The following is an 18,720-nucleotide window of genomic DNA, read 5'->3' as shown; positions in this document are numbered from 1 at the left end:
GCACAACGGTTCTACTAGTTACTTCAGAGGTTTAGCTAGTGAGGCCATCTGTGGAAACTATAGGGATTCTTGCATTTGGCAGGCAGAACATTGCAGATGACATTTTAATTTAACTGAGCGAGTTGACTGACTACTACCCCAATTTCTAATTAGAAGAATAATTCTCTCTGCACAAGAGGCCATCTCTTGTGAAAAGGCTCAGTGAACACAAGTTTTCCGTAGACAAGAGGCAGAAATGGGCAAAATGGCAGAAACTTTAATTTGCATTCTGGATATTTTAAGTGTGAACCAAAGGGGGTGTTTTGCTTTGAAGAAGGAAAATTTTATCTTCAGATACAGACATGGCCATAGACACTGAACCTGGCTGACCTCAACTTTTAGAAGTGTCTCCAATAAAAAGAAGTGGGCTGCATCAACTTAAGGAAGTCGATCAGTGGCTCGAGGTGCGCTGAAAGGTTTGCTTTGGAAACTAAGGTGAAGAGTGAGTGGAGGCGCGTGTGCGCAGCCCTGGGGGCAGCCATACTAGCTGGGGGCCCAACCAGATCAGAGGCTCCGTGAATCAGCAGACGGTTTTTTACCTTGTCCAACTTTCATGAGGATCTTCATGGCTCTTGTCTGGCACACCCCTCCCTCCTGGTTATCCAGGCCCTCCAAAGACCCATTTGATGTAGCTGATCAAAAATAAAATGGACAAAACAAAAAAATAAAGAAAAAATCAGGAAATCAATAAGCCAAGTTTACATGAACATGAAATGTCTGAAAACAATTTGGAAAATAAGAATTCACTCTTAGTCACAGGTTTGCTGAAAGTATGGGATGCTGAAAGGCAAAACGAAAAAAATAAAGAAACAAAGAGCGATGGATGTCATCCACACTGCTTCACGTATGACCTCTGGTGTCCAATGGGCTTAAGCGCTTTCCCCTCCCTTTATAATCAACGGATTTCACCTGAGTCTGTAGATAAAAAGAACGGCATCTTCCAAAAGCTGACTATTTTGGAGTTCAGCCTCCAAAGAGCAGTACAGTAAATACGGTAATTTCAAACCGCGGTAATCATCACCCAGCACCTGCTTCCTCTACTACTGATTTCCTGCCTCAAGAACAATTACCTTGATGCTCCCTGATTGTCAAGCGTCCAAGTTCTATAAACACTCAGAGAGGAGACTCCCACGCCCCTTTTTCTTTCCCCAGCCTTTCTGGAGCTTAAAAGGTTGTACTAGAATTCGCATCTTCCAGTTCTGGAGTTTTCCTAACATTTTGTACTCGACCCAAATGAATGGATGCACTTTGACCACCGCCATCGACCTTGGTCAGACTCATCAACCAGACTCCCTGATGCAGAACTCTGGATGGACAGAGGGACCCACACGTGCCCACTGCTCTGTGAGTCACCTGGAGCAGCTCGGGACATAAGGCAAGGACTTGGTTCAGGCCCCCTAGCTCGATTCCCTTTCCACCTCGAGGAGGAGGGGAAGGCAGGATGTTTAACCATTCTCAGTGTCTCTTTTTTCTCAACAGTCCATGCCCTACTCTATTTGAAGACAAAGGTCTATCTCTTTAGGACAGTGAGTTCTCTGAAGAGCGTTGTAACTAAAGCCGAAAAAAGACAGGCTGCTATGCTAGCTAACTTGCTGAGGGACAGGATTTAAATTACAGGTCAAGTTCCAGACAAGAAAAGAAGGTGGACATTGAGACATTTCTATTCCTCCACAGTTCAAGGGGCAGGGAACATAAGTGTTTCATATCCAATTCTGCCATATAAATCCTTCTCTATTTTTTTTCCCTCTTTCCTTTTCTTTTTTTTCCTTTTTTGGTCATGCTGTGTGGCATTCTGGATCTTAGTTCCCTGATCAGGAATCAAATCTGCGGCCCCTATGGTAAGCGCAGATTCCTAACCACTGGACCCTCAGAGTATTCTCCCTTCCAAATGACCAAAGTCATGCCTACTAACTCTATACTTTTAAAAGCACTGAAAAGGGGACAGACTTCCTGATAAAAATACATCCAAAGACATTCTTTTAATGGGCTGTTTGTTTCCCAAACGGCAGGGCAGCAGACAAATCAGGACAGGTGTGCGTGGAAATATGTATGCGTGGATGCGTATCTGAGCTGGAAAACGAGGCCTGGGCTGACTCGTTTCTGTGTTCTTGAGTTACGGACTTTCACGTTCACTGTTTTCCGTAATAACAATGGCTGTCTCTTGTGTGTATAAATATCTCTTTGCTTATCTGAGTGCTTCCTTAAAGTCCGGGCTCACAATCATATCTTACTCTTCTGTTCTTGCTGACACTGAGTTTCTCCTGGGAAACTGGACAAAAATTGCCATCAGAATTTTTTTTTTTAAGAGTAAAAAGTAGATAGTATCCTCTTGTAGATGACTGAGAAAATGTTTGGCCGATAAGTCAGAACAAATACCCAAGAAGCTTGCATGCTTTGGCAACTCTAAAAAAATTTTTATTTTTTCTTTCCATTTTCTGTCTTCTTTCCCTTTTGTGTTTTCCAAACCTGGGCTTAAATTTCAAAATATCTTTTCTTCCCAAAGGGCTAGAATAGCATGGGTAAGTGTCAGCAGGCACTCTTTCTGAGCAATATCAGAGCAGTGCTATAACTGTCACTTAAGTTTTCTCATCTGATTTTTCTCAAAATTTAGGATATGTTTTTATACAGAAAAAATGGTGAAAAGCTGATGTCTTTATCTGGCTAACAGTCTCAAAGGTTTAGTTACTTAACTGAAGTGGAATTCCCATCTTTTCTAATTCATGCACACATAAATGCACCCCAATGCAAAGTTCAATGACTAAGTGTTTCTTGCTAAAACTTTAATACTGAGCTGACAAATGATAAAAATAAGATTTGAAGGTTGATACACAGAAGAAGAAGAAAAAAAACAGATAAGGGGAAGTAATATAGATTTATTTATTTTAACCTTGATGTAAAAAGATCAAAGATTCAGGTGTAAAAGTAAAAAAAATAAAGGAGTACAAGAAAGGATAGGGAAGTCACAGCAGAGAAGAGTCACTGGTGAATAACATTCAGAACCGCATCTGCAGAGGCAGAAACTACAGCTGACTTCCACCTTGTCAGTCTGGATGCAGGAGGGGTGCACATAACTCGAGTGACTTCTCTTTTGATTTTAATTTATAGGTCAGTACCTTTTTTGAATACCAGTGCCTCCGTGGAGAGCTCCCTCTGGTTTACTCAGAGTGATGTCTGAGGAACCCCTAAACATAAAGAACTCCAGAAGTATTCAACTCAAAGAGCAATCTATAATTGAGCATCCACAGACTACACACGGCAGGCAGAAAATGTGTAGTGGGAGAAGACCGCTTTGCATCTCCAACCGTGGACATTTTTTTATCCCTTGGTGAGGGAAAAAAAAAAAAAAAACAAAGCCTCAAGCCCTGGAGATTCCCAGAAGGAAACCTGAAGATGCAGCTTTGGCTAAATTCCTGAGGCCAAGGCCACTGCTGGGGTGGGGGGGCCAGGAGCAGAACACCATGACTGCAGAAGGTTCTTCTCTCTACTCTGGACTCTGCACCCCTCCGCTCGAAGTCCACTTGGAAGTTGCAAAGTTACTGAAAGATACTGAAAAATTCATTCCTAACGTTTGTTTTAGCATCCCCGATATGTGGCTTTTTAAAAGGGTGCCAAGTGGGGGGCGGGTGGGATGAATTAGGAGATTGGAATTGACACAGAGACCCTGTTGCTTTTTTTAACTTTTCATTTTGTATCAGAGTATAGCTGATTAACAATGTGGCGGCAGCTCCAGGTGAAGAGTGAAGGGACTCAGCCTTACAGGTTTCCACTCTCCCCCAAACTCGCCTCCCATCCAGGCTGCTACGTAACAATGGGCAGAGTTCCCTGCGCTTACAGTAGGTCCTGACACATATACGCTGGTGATACTCCACGGTACAGTGCAGGGAACTCTACACTCAGTGACCTAAATGGGAAGGAAATCCAAACAAGAGGGGAGGTTTGTGTATGCAGAGCTGATATACTTTGCTGTACAGTGGAAATGAACACAACATCGCAAAGCAACTATACTCTAATAAAACCTTTTAAAAAATAAATAAAAGGGGGCTAAACTTTAAAATACAGTTAAGAAGGAATTCTCTGGCAGTCCAGTGGTTAGGACTTGGCATTCTCCCTGATGAGGCCCCTTGTTCAATCCCTGGTCAGGGAATTAAGATCCCACAAACCATGCAGCTCGGTCAAAAAAAAAAAAAAAAGTAGCTATATGTTCCACCATGAAAGGATTTTTGCCCTGAGTTAGGAATGATGCAAGCTGTCTGGGAAAACCCTGTTTTAAGATGTGAGTACCAATGGAAACTTCAGAAGGTAAACTTCATAGCAAGTTCAATTATAAAATAACTTGAGTAACTTCAACTTATTTTACATCTAATCTCACAGTAAAAACTAATGTCTGTCTTCCTCAGGACCTTCTTATCGAGGAGTGTAGGGCATGTGGTCCTAATTCTGGAGGTGTCCCCTGCTCTCCCTTGCCCTCCGCCCCCCAACCTTGAGAAATAGCATAGCTGAAAGACTTCTTTGGCCTTGAACTTTGAAATAAAGCCTCAAGATTAATATTCTGATTTCTGATGCAACAGCTAGTCACCAACAAGCTTTAAAAGACTTAGTGGCCAACTTTGAAACACAATAAGAAAGTGCTCAAAGCGAAACTAAAAAAAAAAAAAAAAAGAAAGTGCTAATTCTTGGGAGTAAAATCTACTTCTACTTCAGGAGACAGTTTTGCAATTATTCTTATTGTTGATTTGAATGTATTGTGAATTTTTAACTGGGAGAAGGTAAAAATAAATTGCTAACCTCATTCTACTTAATTTTTCTTTGCATCTCTCAACCAGCATCATCTAATGCTGCCACAATCATAGTATGACTGTACTAAATGGATGAAATTGCATTTACTCATTTAGAGAGAGAAAAAAGAACATTGTTATATCTAAGCTTTTAGTGCCCAGACTTTTTTTCCCCCCTTGACTCAAGAGAAAAACTAGATTTTATCAAATCAAAAATTATCAGAAGAGTATATCTAGTTAGAAAGGAGGGTTCATAAAGATACATGGGCATTTTATAGCCTGCTTTTAAAAGCTTTTGCTTCTGGGATCTAATTGCACTGAGTTGAGTGTATTGAAATCACTAGCTTGTTCCCCCAGGGCCTGATTTTAAGTGGGTGGAGATCATGGCTTAGCAGGGGTGGGGGGGTGGTGGATGGAAACCCTGAGTTCATATTGCCTAAAAGTTCTCTTCAGGTCTGAAAACTACTCCGCGAACATCTGTACCTGCCCGTGTATTTGTAGGCGGACTTAACTGCGGTTTCTCCCTCCCTACAGGTAGGCAGCGTGCTGGTGATCTGAGTAACAGAGGAGACCCAGTGGGCAAGGCAGACTGCGTTTCTGGCGGTGTTTTTAGGCTGTGCCCACGGAGAGGAAGTCCTATCGCATTTTAATGTGTCTTCACTGGGTGGTTACGGCTCCGCACCCGGGGGAGGGTGAGCTGGAGTCCTGGATCTCGGCTGTTTTTATTTCAGTCTTCCACCTCGGTAACTGGACGGGGCATTAACTGCTGGCTGCGTGCCGACGCATACATGGGTCCGTCCCATGCACTGAGGCCCGCGCCAAGAAATTCTGCAGAGTGGGCCCCTCCCGACGAAGCGATCCATCATTTTTAGGGTATGAAGGAAAGAAGGAAACATCGAGATAGCCTATGCAGAGTATTTCATACTATTTAATTTATTTGTTTCCTTGGTTGGTGGGATCTTAGTTCCTTGACCAGGGCTCAAACCTTCGCCCCTGCGTTGGAAGCACAGAGTCTTAGCCACTGGGCTGCCAGGGAAGTCCCTAGACCATTTTAAAATGTGGATTACTAGGATGGGGCTGGGATGGAGTTGGGGGGGGCGTTGATGGACATCCCTAAAGCAAATCCTTTTCTCATCGGAGAGACCCACAAAAGAGAGACAGATAATAAGCATACAGGGTCAGGAAATGAGCGAGTTCAGTTTTCTAGAAAGAATAAAAACTTTGTGTCCATATAAAACTGCACATGACATAATTTGCTCTTATTTGGTTATGAAACAACGAGCATTTTATGAGAATCCTCTACCAACATCATCTTCTTGGCACTACTCGTGTCCACCCTGTCATCTGATGCTGGCTGTGCTAATTTTGGCTTCTTCGGGCAGCCCTTCTACACACGGTCTCCCGAAACTCAACTCAAGAACTGGAAGAACTTGGAAGCCAATTACCTGGGAAACTGAGGAACTAAAGGAAGCAAAACCAAGTGAGAAACTTGAAAAGTAAAGTGGTGACACTGAAATGCATGTGACACATAGACTGGGTTACTGTTTTCTTCCAGCAGAGTGAGCAAAATTTTGAGTTTCTAAAAGAAAAGTAAAAAAGAACTGAGCTATGTAAGTTGAAAACCAGAAGGCTGAGAAAAATTTAACTACTTAATATGAACATACAACCCAGGGAGCTAAGATCTACCTACTTCGCACCCTGACATGAATTCAAATTCAAAACATAGGATGCATATTCAAAATATATATTAAAGAGATAGGGATTCAATTTCTAGAACTCAAGGTAGTTTAATGCTCTGAGTATCATGGTTATCCTTTAACATGCCAACTTCGAAGAAAAATTTTAACCATGGAAATGATAATCACTAAATGCCAAAAGGGACTTGCCCTTTGCTTTAATTAATAAAAACTTTTTTTTAATAAAAACTTTTGAAACAAAAATATCTGTATGATGTGTCAAAAGGAAGATGAAAGAAAAATCACTTCTAACTTCTTTTTTATATGCTTTCCTCTGTGGTTTTATAGTTAAAGAAATGGTGAATACACTGCGTGGTTTCCCAAGGTCCTCACTATTTTTGCTTGGTGCAGTATCAAAAAAAGTTCAGCATTAATTCAAATCATATGGCATTTCTTCCCAGAATGCCTGATCTTAGAGTGAAAGTTTTATAGATACTTCTAAAAGTCTCGATTTGAAGAAAGAAAAATACAAAGGAAGATACAGGATGTGTGCGTTTTTCACCCAAGAAAACATGGTTCCAGTAACAATGGGAAGAGTCACTTGAACTTAACCCCACATCATTCTGGGTGTGTTTTGACATTTTAAAGCAGTAAATCAGGCATTTGGAGGTAATAACGGGCTTAGCCCCAGTAACTTCTATACAACACATTCAGTTAGTTTCTCCATTAGACAGAATGATTTGGAAAAATGAATTAAAAACGAGAGTCACACTTTAGCCCCTCCTACCATATTAAAATACGAGTAAAGATATCTACTTCGCAGGCAGCACTAGTGATAAAGAACCTCCTGGCAATGCAGGAGACATGAGACGTCGGTTTGATCTCTGGGTCAGGAAGATTCCTTGGAGAAGGAAATGGCAACCCACTCCAGTGCTCTTGCCTGGGAAATCCCATGGACAGAGGAGCCCGGCAGGCTATAGTCCATGGGGTCTCCAAGAGTTGGACACGACTGAAGTGACTTAGCATGCATGTAGCAACAAAGATATCAGTATCCAGTATAAATGAATGCTCTTGAATAGAATGGTATAATTTTATTTCCTCAATTTTAAATGTTCACCATGAACAGTGATAGGATATTCTACTGACAACTCAGTAATGAGTTTTGAAAAATGTAACAACTTTGAAACAGTTTAGTGAACTGCTTCTGTTTGTGCGTTCACTAAAAAATTGTATGACTTATTACACTTCCACATACTACTCCCTGGGGAAAGAGGGACAATACAAAGATACTACATAGAACTGAGTCCAAAGGTGCCAACATATGTTCTATCTCCTATGTCAGACGAGACTTGGACATTGAGAGAATTCAGCCAATTGAGAGAACATTAATAATTGAAAATAATAAATATGACCCTCAGAGCATAAGAAATTTCATCACAGCTTACTCATAAAACCCCTTCGCCATGAGGAAGTATATACGAAGTTCAAGGTAGGGACAGTGGATGAAGATGCTAAAAGCCACAGTCACCTCTGATGAGAGAGCCCTGAGCAGCCCCTGACTACACGTAAGACCAGAGTGGAAAAACACGGGAAAAGGAGCAGCAGAGAATGTGTGTGTGCGTGTGGGCACACATCGCAGGTGTGTGTCGATGACAGAAGTGTCTCCCAGGCTCAACGGCTGCTCTGACATTTCGCTGAGAAAGATCAAACAGTCCCGGAAATAAATCACGGGCCCCCTCTTTTTACAAGAGGCAGGCTTAAACACATGGGGGTCCTTTATGAGTGGCTTACTTTATTTTCCTCAAAATATGGCTTGCAACACACCTTGATGTCTTGATTTTTCATAAATTCTGTTGTGGGAAAACATTCCTTTCAGAGTCTAAAATTTTATTGCTACAAGTGATAATGATTTATGCAGGTAGGATCTCTCATTAGGCAAAACAAAAATTTCAACAAGATTTTAAAAAAAAAAAAGAAAAAGCTTTGCATCAAGTGTGCTTTAAGAGAGTGTCACAAAGATTCATAATTGAGAGAATGTGATCGTTAAAGGTAAAAGAACAATCACCTTCTACACGTGAGAGTCAACCTTAATATGGGCCAAATTCTACTTCAAAAGAGGAATCACATTTTAAAAATAGGGTGCCAACTCCCTGGTGGCCTAGTGGTTAGTTAGGATTGCAGACTTTCATTGCCATGGCTCTGGTTCAAAAACAAAAATTAGGGGGCCAGATGATCACTTCAATAGAATGACCAAACTCAGATTAAGAAAAGAATGAGGTCAGAGTTCTAAAGATAAATAAAACATAATGCCCTATTGTCTATATTAGCTTTGGCATTCTGATTTTTTTTTTTTTAATAAAAATGAGACTTCCCAGTCAAGAGAGAGTGATAATATCTAATAAAAATATTTTGGCCATGAAGAAGCGTGTGTTTGGGTGAATTATTTCCAGCACACGATTTCTAGCCCACTCTTGAGTGTTTAACGGTCTTCATCATTAAAATATCTTTGTGGAGATGCGGAAACCTCTAGATAGTGAAGGGTCAGAGTAAAAAGTTGATGGTGGGGCGGGCACAGCCCACAAGCCTCCTGCTCGTCTCTAATCACAGGCAATGATATTAATGACCCAGTAATTGGGAGACCGTGGCATTGAAGTGGAAAACTTCCATCTGAGGCAGAGTTCATCTCTGGGTGGTAGGGCTTCACCAGTGCCTGAATTAATGCTTGCTGACAGTTTAGAGCATAACACTGCAGATGAGAAAATGCAAAATAGCTCAGACGGACATGATATTATTTGCTTTGACTGCCTAGAGACCAGCAGGAACCCCGATAAAGTGCCCTGCCTAAATCTGCCCTACACATGAACCTAATTCCATTCCGGGGACACGTCCTAGACGCCAAGAAGCCACAGCCATTTTCCACATGTTTGCGTCAATAAAAGAACACCTTCAGCTCCTGGTTTAACATCAGGAACGATGAAACTGGGTTACTCCACCAAGGCAAAAAGCCATTTGCAAAGCGGGACAGTCTTTAAGGACACACAGCCTGGCCCCTCTGTGAAGTGATCAACCTGTGCTCCTGCCAGAGGTTCTGCCTGCCCATTCATCCATCCACCCATCCACCCATCCATGTCTCCCTCCCTCCATCCATCCATGCCTCCCTCCCTCCCTCCTTCCATTCATCCACCCCTCCCCCATCCATCCCTCCCTCCATCCATCCATCCATCCCTCCCCTCTCCATCCATCCATCTATCCATCCATCCATCCATCCCTCCCTGCATCCATCCAGCCACTCCTTGCTCCATCCATCCCTCTCTCCATCCATCCATCCACTCACCATTGCATCTATGCTTCTATCCATCCATCCATCCCTCCTCCACCCGTCCATCCATCCATCCACACAAACTTGTACCCTTATACTTGTCTAAGGAAATCTGAAGTCTCATTACCTCTTTTGTACACTTGAGAGTTTTTTTTATTATTTTTAATTTTACAATTTCATCAACTTCTCACTGACAGGCAAAGTACACTGGACCCTTGAACAACATGAGGGTTAGAGGCCCTAACCCCCAAGCAGTCAGGAATCCAAGTCTAGTTTACGGTGGGCCCTCTGTACCCGTGGTTCTTCCATATACTCGAATTCAACCAACGGTAGATCCTACGGTGCTGGAATATTTACTACTGAAAAAATCTGCATGTAAATGGATCCAACGAGTTCAACCTGTGCTGTTCAAGGGTCAACTGTACTTGATAAAACACAAAGCTCCATCTTACTAGAGAAATGGAATTGACTGATAGTAGCTCTAAAAAGAAAAACGAAAATTCGGATGATCTGACACATTGCCACTACAACCACTGTTAGCCAATGGCCCTTTCTCCTTCCCTACTGATCTACAGAATTTTCATAGGTCAATTTCGGGGCATATGATTGAAGTCAGCCATCGTTGTGATCATGCTTGGTCACTCAGTTGTGTCTGACTCTTTGCACCCTCATGGACTGTAGCCCGCCAGGCTCCTCTGTCCATGGGGATTCTCCAGGCAAAAACACTGGAGTGGTTTGCCATTCCCTTCTCCAAGGGATCTTTCCAACCCAGGGATGGAACCTGGGTCTCCTGCATTGCAGGCAGATTCTTTACCGTCTGAGCCCCCAGGAAGCCAGAGGGCAGTTACACATTTGCACAACAGAGGCCAGCACCTCTGGTCCAACAGGTCTCTGGGTATCCACGGTGAGGATCCATGCTTGGGTGTCTGGGGATCCACGCCTGCTCACTAGGCATGCGCTTGGTATGTATACATGCTGTCTCTGCTGTCACTATGTCTGAGTCTTGTGTGTCCCAGGATGTACTATGCTCTGGCTGGAGACTGTCTTTCCTCTCCATCTGCACACATGTATGTGCCTGGCCACCCCAAGGAGCTCTGTCATAATCTGATGATGCTGGTCTAAGGGTCTGAAAAGTCTGGTCTCAGTTTTGCCCCTCACACTATCGTGTGAACTGGACTAAACTTCTCACACGTCCCAAGTTTCTGTTTTCTCACGGCGATAAAAATTCCTCTGTCACCTGTGTTTTGAGACTGCACAGTGACAGAGAGTACGTGAGGCCATAACACCTTCTTGCAAGTGATCAAACACCCAGAGCCTGAGATTTCAGTCTGTTAGGAACAAACCCGGGACTCTTAAGAATGATATAAATAAGTTCTTGCCAAGTAATCTTTTCATGTCTGTCTAATGCCTCTTGGCTATTTCTTGAAGTACTTTATTTTGCTTTAAATTTTGATTTTCATGATAAATATTTAAAGGCTATTAAGAAAGAAACGCGTTCTCATGCTTCCACAAAGTCTCCAGGACTGTTCAATTATTTACAAGTCTAAGTAAACTTTGCAAAAGCTATAAATACAGGTGCTAGGGAAGTTAAGATGTATTTTATGAAACAGTAAAGGCAGTTTTATTCGGAGCAATTCCTAAATAATTCTTTTTTTCCAAGGAATTGCCTTCACTGCTCATGTACTCTTATTTTACATGAGAGGCTTTTAGTTTCTCCCCATTGCTTTAAGGACCAGAGTCATCTTGTCCATTCATAGGCTATTTTGGGAAAAAGTAATGGTGCTCACAAGACAATCTCTGCCTAGCTTTAAATAAGATAAGCTGTCACTACCACCTAGGTGACGCCATTGAACTTGAACAGAGTCTCAGCCTACAACAGCCTAATCCTCCTAAACCCCAAGAGATTCGGGATAAACACCCCAGTGGAAATGACTCCATCAGACCTGCAGGCCAGGCATTTCCCAGCACAAACTCCAATGAAGCAGAAGTTGAGATTTTATTCCTGAAATTATAAAGAATTTAAGCTTTATTCATATTAAATTGAACAAGGAGCCTTACTGGTGGACTCCACTAGAGAGCCTCCAATACGATCATAAAAGGATTTTATGTTACGCTGAAAATAACAGAAACGATGCTTCTCATGGTCAGACCAGTGAAAGGAAATACGGTCTCAGTTCATCTCAGTGACAAGCCAACCGTGACGCCTACGTTTGCTCTAGAAGAACATGTATACCACGTGGGGATGCTGTGGAAATGATCAATAAAAACACAACATCTCCTTTGTGTAACAGGGAACAGAGAAATGGACCTGGCAAGGCTGGTGAGATGCTAAGTGGGAGATGATTATACGTGTAGAAGACTCCGCCCAGTCTGTCTCTTTCTGGTCTTACAGAGGATCTGCTAACAAGCTTGGGCAATGCCTCGGACAAAAAAATCCATAAATGCATGTTTCTCGGTAAGGAAAGCCCATGGACAAAAGAACTTTTATAACACTCCAAGAAGACAAAAAAGAGGGAAGGTCTTATAATTAAGTTACGCAGCATTACTGAAGCTTGTAAAGTCTCCGGAGTTTCATTTTGTGGACGGTTTTTCAAATAAATGACACTTTTGGAGCACATCCTCCCGCCTGCCAGCTCCAGCGCACAGGCTTGCCTTTAATCTCCTGCCTCTCACATCCCTCCACCCCCTGCCTCTCCGCAAAGAGACCCCCAGCTGTGCTTACTTGGGGGCCGACCTGGCAGTAAGCAGTTCACATACAACACCCCACTTAAAGGCACATCGTCCCCAGCTGACAGACAGGGGCCTGAGGCAGGGACTGGTTCAGTTCCTTGTTGAAGGGCACTCGAGAACCCAGCTGTGCCTGACTCCAAGCTCCCAACTGGGTTTTCCCAGGAGGCTCAGTGGTAAAGAATCCACCTGCCAATGCAGGAGATGCAGGTTCAATCCCTGGATCGGGAGGACCCCCCCAGGAGAAGGAAATGGCAACCCACTCCCATATCCTTGCCTGGAGAATCCCATGGACAGAGGAGCCTGGTGGGCTACAGTCCACGGGGTCACAGAGTCGATGAGCATTCTATGATGAAGTTAATCGGTTCAGTTCAGTCGCTCAGTTGTGTCCAACTCTGCGACCCCATGGACTGCAGCATGCCAGCCTATGAAGCCAGCAGTTGTAGGTGAAAAATAAAAATGTGTTTAATTCTTGAGTTTATATGCAAGGCAATTCTACGCCAGGTATCAAACATAAATCCCTTCCCCAAAGTTAGATAAGTGACAGGGCTCATACTGTCATATTTTAGAACTTGATGATGCTCCGTGATGGAAATACAGCGTTTGCCACCTTTATCATGTAAATAAGTCATCAACTAAAGCCCATAATCAACTGCAGAGACCACACATATATTCTAAAATAAATCTATGTGTAGAAGGACATCTGAAACCTCCCATAATGATTTTGTTAGGGAAAGGGCTTATGGTACATTCAGCATATTTTATTTTTCACTTATGTATATATATATTTAATCTTTTGGCCACACCACTTAGCATATAGGATCTTAGTTCCCCAACCAGGGATCGAACCTGTGCCCCCTCCACTGGCAGCAAGAAATCTAACCACTGGACCACCAGGGAAGTCTCTATTCAGTATATTTACTGCTATTTGCTACACTGACTCCCAGAAATAGGGAAACCAAAAACAAAACAGAAAAACAAACAGGAAAAAGGAAAACACTCCACAAAAATACAGGAATGGAATCTGCTGTTCTGTTTTGCTTCTTTAAGAATGGTGTTTCCTTATATTTGTGTGCAAACACTTTAATTTATTTAGCAATTTTGCTCAGAAGTGAAGTTTATGCCTAAAAAATAGCAAAGCTGACTGAGGAGCTTTCCAATTTTATATGCTCTGATAACATTAAAAAAAAAATTGCTTTGGAGAATGAAACCCATGATGAGCCTATGAAATGGTGACTCACTCAAATTCACTCAGCGTTTCTCAAGGAAGACTTTCCCGAGGGGTGGCTTTTGGAAGGACCACTGTGAACACAGCAGGGTGGAGTTACAGAACAGCGCTTAATCAATCAAGCAATCGTTAGAAATGATGTCTTTTAAACTGTTCCACAAATCCACATCTTGGCTATGGATTTGTGGTGAAAGAACGTACCAACCACACAAGGGTAAGTTGGGAGGTGCCCTGGGCGGGCGGCGTTCTTCCTAACAGCTGAGCTGTGGACAGGGTTCACTTAAAAATTATCCACACAAGGGCATTCATTGTCACCGTCTCTGACTCACAGGTGTCTGGTAGTGTGATGAAAACCTCTTTGCAGGTATTTTGCAAGATTTTACGCTGTGGCTGGCTGACCAACCCAAGGGACCTTCGTGAGGGTTAATACTGCAAATGGCCTCCACACCAAAACTGCTGATTCATTCAGCTCTGAATTATTAATTCCCCCCCTTTTTTTTAACTTTTCAAATTGTTCAGCCATTTGTTTATTTATTCTTCTCTTTTCATGAATAACTATTGATAAAAGATAAAAACAAATACAGAAATAAATGACTGTTAAGCACCAACCACGCAGCGCATACCATGCTCAGATCTAGAGATATCCTGGTTAACAAGCCCACAAAAGCTGAATCTCTGCCGTGGAAGGCAGAGAGAATACAAAGTGAAAGTGTTAGCCTTTCAGTCGTGTCCAGCTCTTTGCGACCCCACGGACTATAGCCCACCAGGCTCCTCTGTCCGTGGGATTTCCCAGGCAAGAGTACTGGGGTGGGATGTGACTCCCAACCCAGGGACTGAATCCCAGTTTTCTGTACTGCAGGCAGATTCTTTACCGTCCACCAGGGAAGACCCAGAGATAATGCAAGTGAGCTATTAAACAATTTAAAAGAAATCAGTGACAATGACGCCCGATTTGATATTTGGAAGCAAGCAAATCCCTCTGGGTTATCACTTCTAAAAAGAAACTGGAAACCAAGCATCAATTTGACACAAATAAGGCTGAGGACACAGTTAGGAATGCTTGCCTAGTATTCACTGGAGTGTTTTTCTGAGACTAAGCTTCCTTTTTGACAATGGGTCACTTCAGAACAGATAGTTATTTTATAAACTTTTTTAAAAAATGTAAAGACATACTAAGAAAAAAAAACCATGTAGCTTATAAATGCTTATCTTTGAGGCAATTAAGAATCAGAATGTAATGAAAAACAGACCCAATGGCTGCAATATCCTCACCTTTGGAAGATTAAAGATTAGGAGACTTTATTATGCAAATTAAACCCAAGGTTAATGACTGACCCAGGTCACCTGAAAAAGTCAGTTCCCAACATGAGGAAAACCCGTATATATCATTTTGCCCCATGTCAAAGCAAATACTCGTCTAGGAGAAAAACTAATTAGGATGAGCATCATTGTGTCATGTCCTTTCCTAGGGGAAGTCAGCGGATACTTGGTAGGTTTAAAAATACACTCCCAATTAAAAGTTAATATTGACTTCTAAAACTTAAAAAAAGTGTGATGCCTGTATTATAAACCTGTTAATACTACAAATCCATGTCTTTAAAGAGTTTACAGTGGATCCTGTCCATTCAATTGGAGAAGAGCCACTCTGACAAGAGATGCTAGACCAGATGTATCCATCCAACCACAAATGGTGTGGAACTGGAGGCTTCTACCGTTAGCCAGAATAAGAACAATAATAACAATAAAAGCCGTTTCCTACAGAAGACATCAAAATTCAAAGAAATAAAGTAACTTCCTCATTAAGTTTAGGCAGCAGGACTAGAACCCAGGTGTCAGGGCTCCTGGCATCAGTTCACCTAGGGAATGACCCAACACCAATTCCAATTCAGTCCACTGGCAACTTGGACTGTTCTTCTCTGGGGTTCTGAACAACTGCTCCAAAGTGTCACTTCTCTTCTTTCTACCCACGGACAGAAACCAGGATACAGCAATGACGCTGACTGGACTAACACTCTTAGTTATGAAGGTGCCTACTAGCTGGATGCTAAGATTTGGAGTTAAACTCATGTAATACACATTGCCGGGCTTCCCTGGTGGGTCAGAGGTAAAGAATCCACCTGCAATACGGGAGACCAGGTTCCATCCCTCCTGGGTCAGGAAGATCCCTGCGAGAAAGAAGCGGCAACCCACTCCAACATTCCTGCCTGGGAAATTCCACGGCCAGAGGAGCCTGGAGAGCTAAAGTTCATGGGGTCGCAAAAGAGTCAGACATGACTTAGTGACTAAACAACAACAATGATGTCTTACTTTAAAAAGCTTTTTTTTTTTTTTTGAAGACACTGTTGGACTTCCAAAAGCTTAAGATTTCCATTTATTTTACCTAATGACTATTTTATATTTTCAAAGATTTCCCTCTTATTTCATACCCATCTGCTTGTCCCATCCCTCAAAAACACTTTTACTTTCATTGTATGATCACTGTGCTTTTAAATCTGTAATTCACCACTTTCCCTTTTTCTTTGTTGCTTATTCTCACTAAGCCACTCTCTGTGCATTACCATGGTTTAAAAATAGGCTTTCAGTCGCTGTGGCATTTCAGGTTCACACCAAAGGACAAGGATTAGACGGTTATGACCATATCTTTGTTTTAGTTACTAATGACTGTAATAAAAAACAGAAAACAATACATTATTGAGTACTTAATAAGTAGTCAGTGAATTGTTGATTTTGCAATTTCTCAAGAGCAGCCAAGAGAGTTTCAGTCTGATCACCCAGAGCCCATCTCCCAGTAGACAGCGGCTCAGCACCCCCGACAAACTGGGGCCCCTCCTGACGAGTGAGTGGAGACTCCCCAAGAAACCGAGAAAAACGACTGCGTTGCTTGCCTGATGTGAACAGCTGTCCTAGGTGCACCCAGACCGGGCTCTGACATACCCTGGGCCCGAAACAACCCTAACTCCTGTACCTACTAGGCACAGCCTGCCTCACTGGATTGCACAGCCTCAGGAGTGAACAGGAACTCAGACAGAACCCACAAGGTACACGGATGTGTCAAATTAATTATATGGGGAGAAAAAAAAAGAAATTCATCGAACAAACCTAACTTTATTCTTTTTCTTCCAAATCTGGTTTTAGCCTGCCCATGTATGACAGTGGTTGCCTGGAACGCCCATCCTTTGACCTACACACTCCATGCGGAATGGGTACCATTTTACCATCTTGCTCACTGCTGAACCCCTAGCACTGATGCAGTTTCTGGCACAGAGTAAATACTAAATGAATGGATGGATGGATGGATGGATGGATGGATGGATAAAGATAAAAGTCATCACACAAGATTCACCTATCAAAATCTCACCAATGTTTCTTAAAAATGGTTGTCAGTAGAGATGCTGAGTATATTCAAATATATCCACTTATTTCAATGCTACAAAAACTCTAGGAGGCTCTTTCTCTTTAGGTATTTATATTAATGGTATTACTAGTACAGGGTCCTTCATTCAATTAAGGCTTCTTTAAAAAAGAAAATGGACAATTTTCAGCAAAGATTCCCACCAAATTATTTGCCACAGTAATAATTTTCAGGAAACAAAAATGGATACAAACCTATTTAGCTTACCCTAATTTCTATAAAATAAATGAATAGAATTATACTTACATATAATGTAATAATCTCTGTTCTTCTGAAATTCTAGACCCCAGAGGTTAGGGCTGAATTCTTGGAACTTGATAGTGAACTTTACATCTTGATCTGGTCTGGCACAGTTGAGAAGAGGGGTATTTTCCTTCTTAATAGTGCATCTGTCTGCTTGGTCTTTGTCCACCATATAAACTTTATAATATTCATACTGGCCAACAGTTTTAGAGTCCACCTTGGGGCAAATAATATCCAATTTGTCTCCTATCTGTGGGTATAGTACCAGTCCTTGTCCAGGTAGAAATCTAAAAGCATAAAAGAAAAGGTACCATTGAGTTTATTTAAAAAAATTAACCGTGTTAATGATAATGACAATATAGTCAGACAACATCAAGAATTCCAAACTGCAATTTCATAGTTCCACACTTTTATTGATCAACAGTATCTGAGTTCACTTTGCCAACAAAAGTCTGTCTAGTCAAAGCTATAGCTTTTCCAGTCGTCATGTCCAGATGTGAGGGCTGGACCATAAAGAAGGCTGAATGCCGAAGAACTGATGCTTTCAAACTGCGGTGCTGGAGAAGGCTCTTGAGAGTCCCGCAGACTGCAAGGAGATCCAGCCAGTCCATCCTAAAGGAAATCAACCCTGGATATCACTGGAAGGACTGAAGCTGAAGCTCCAATACTTTGGCCACCTATGTGGACGGAGAGCAGACTCATTGGTAAAGACCCTGATGCTGGGACAGACTGAGGGCAGGCAGGAGAAGGGGGTGACAGAGGATGAGATGGCTGGATGGCATCACCGACTCGATGGACGTGAGTGTGAGCAAACTCTGGGAGACAGTGAAGGACAGGGGAGTGTGGTATGCACAAAGCATGGGACACCACTGAGTGACTGAACAACAATCTGAATTCAGATCAATACGGGATGCATGTATTTAGGAACTAAGCTTTAAAGGAAAAAAGAAAGAAACCCCATTCCTCTCTTTACCCAGTAGGATCAAGTCACCCTGCTGACACTCCTTCCCCACCCCCTCACTGTAACATTTCAGGGCTCCTTTGTGTAACTCCACAGTGACTTTTCCTTGATGGTGAGTCAGACCTTCCCACCTGTTTGTTATTTTTTAACCATTGGCAGCCTCCGTTTATTGGGCATGCCACAGAAAGACCGCCTCAATTCCATGGAGTGGTGGATGCCCGAAGACTTTGCTGTCCTGTTAGTTTCCATTTGCTGTTGATGCTAATTAACAGACAAGTTTCATCAAGAATGTTTCAAATTACTTATCATAATTAGTCAGTCACTGATCAAACAATGGCTC

General features: G+C 42.3%; 1 protein-coding gene across 2 annotated transcripts in view; it reads right to left on the bottom strand.

The window, feature by feature from the left end:
* The window catches only part of EFNB2 (ephrin B2), a 49,191-nt gene that overhangs the window by 6,421 nt on the left and 24,050 nt on the right, over window positions 1-18,720 (bottom strand). Inside the window, exons 2-3 of one of the 2 annotated variants that reach the window (XM_020889070.2) lie at window positions 17,423-17,706; window positions 579-671 (exon numbers count right to left, since the gene is read on the bottom strand). In XM_020889070.2, coding sequence (XP_020744729.1) covers window positions 579-671; window positions 17,423-17,706 — 377 coding nt within the window. The remainder of the gene's footprint in view (window positions 1-578; window positions 672-17,422; window positions 17,707-18,720) is intronic. The other variant, XM_070471427.1, reaches the window with a different exon arrangement.

This window comes from Odocoileus virginianus, chromosome 8 (genome assembly GCF_023699985.2).
Source record: "Odocoileus virginianus isolate 20LAN1187 ecotype Illinois chromosome 8, Ovbor_1.2, whole genome shotgun sequence".
Lineage (NCBI taxonomy): Eukaryota > Metazoa > Chordata > Mammalia > Artiodactyla > Cervidae > Odocoileus > Odocoileus virginianus.
The sequence above is the reverse complement of the archived record's forward strand: the minus strand, read 5'-3'. Positions and strand labels throughout refer to the sequence as shown.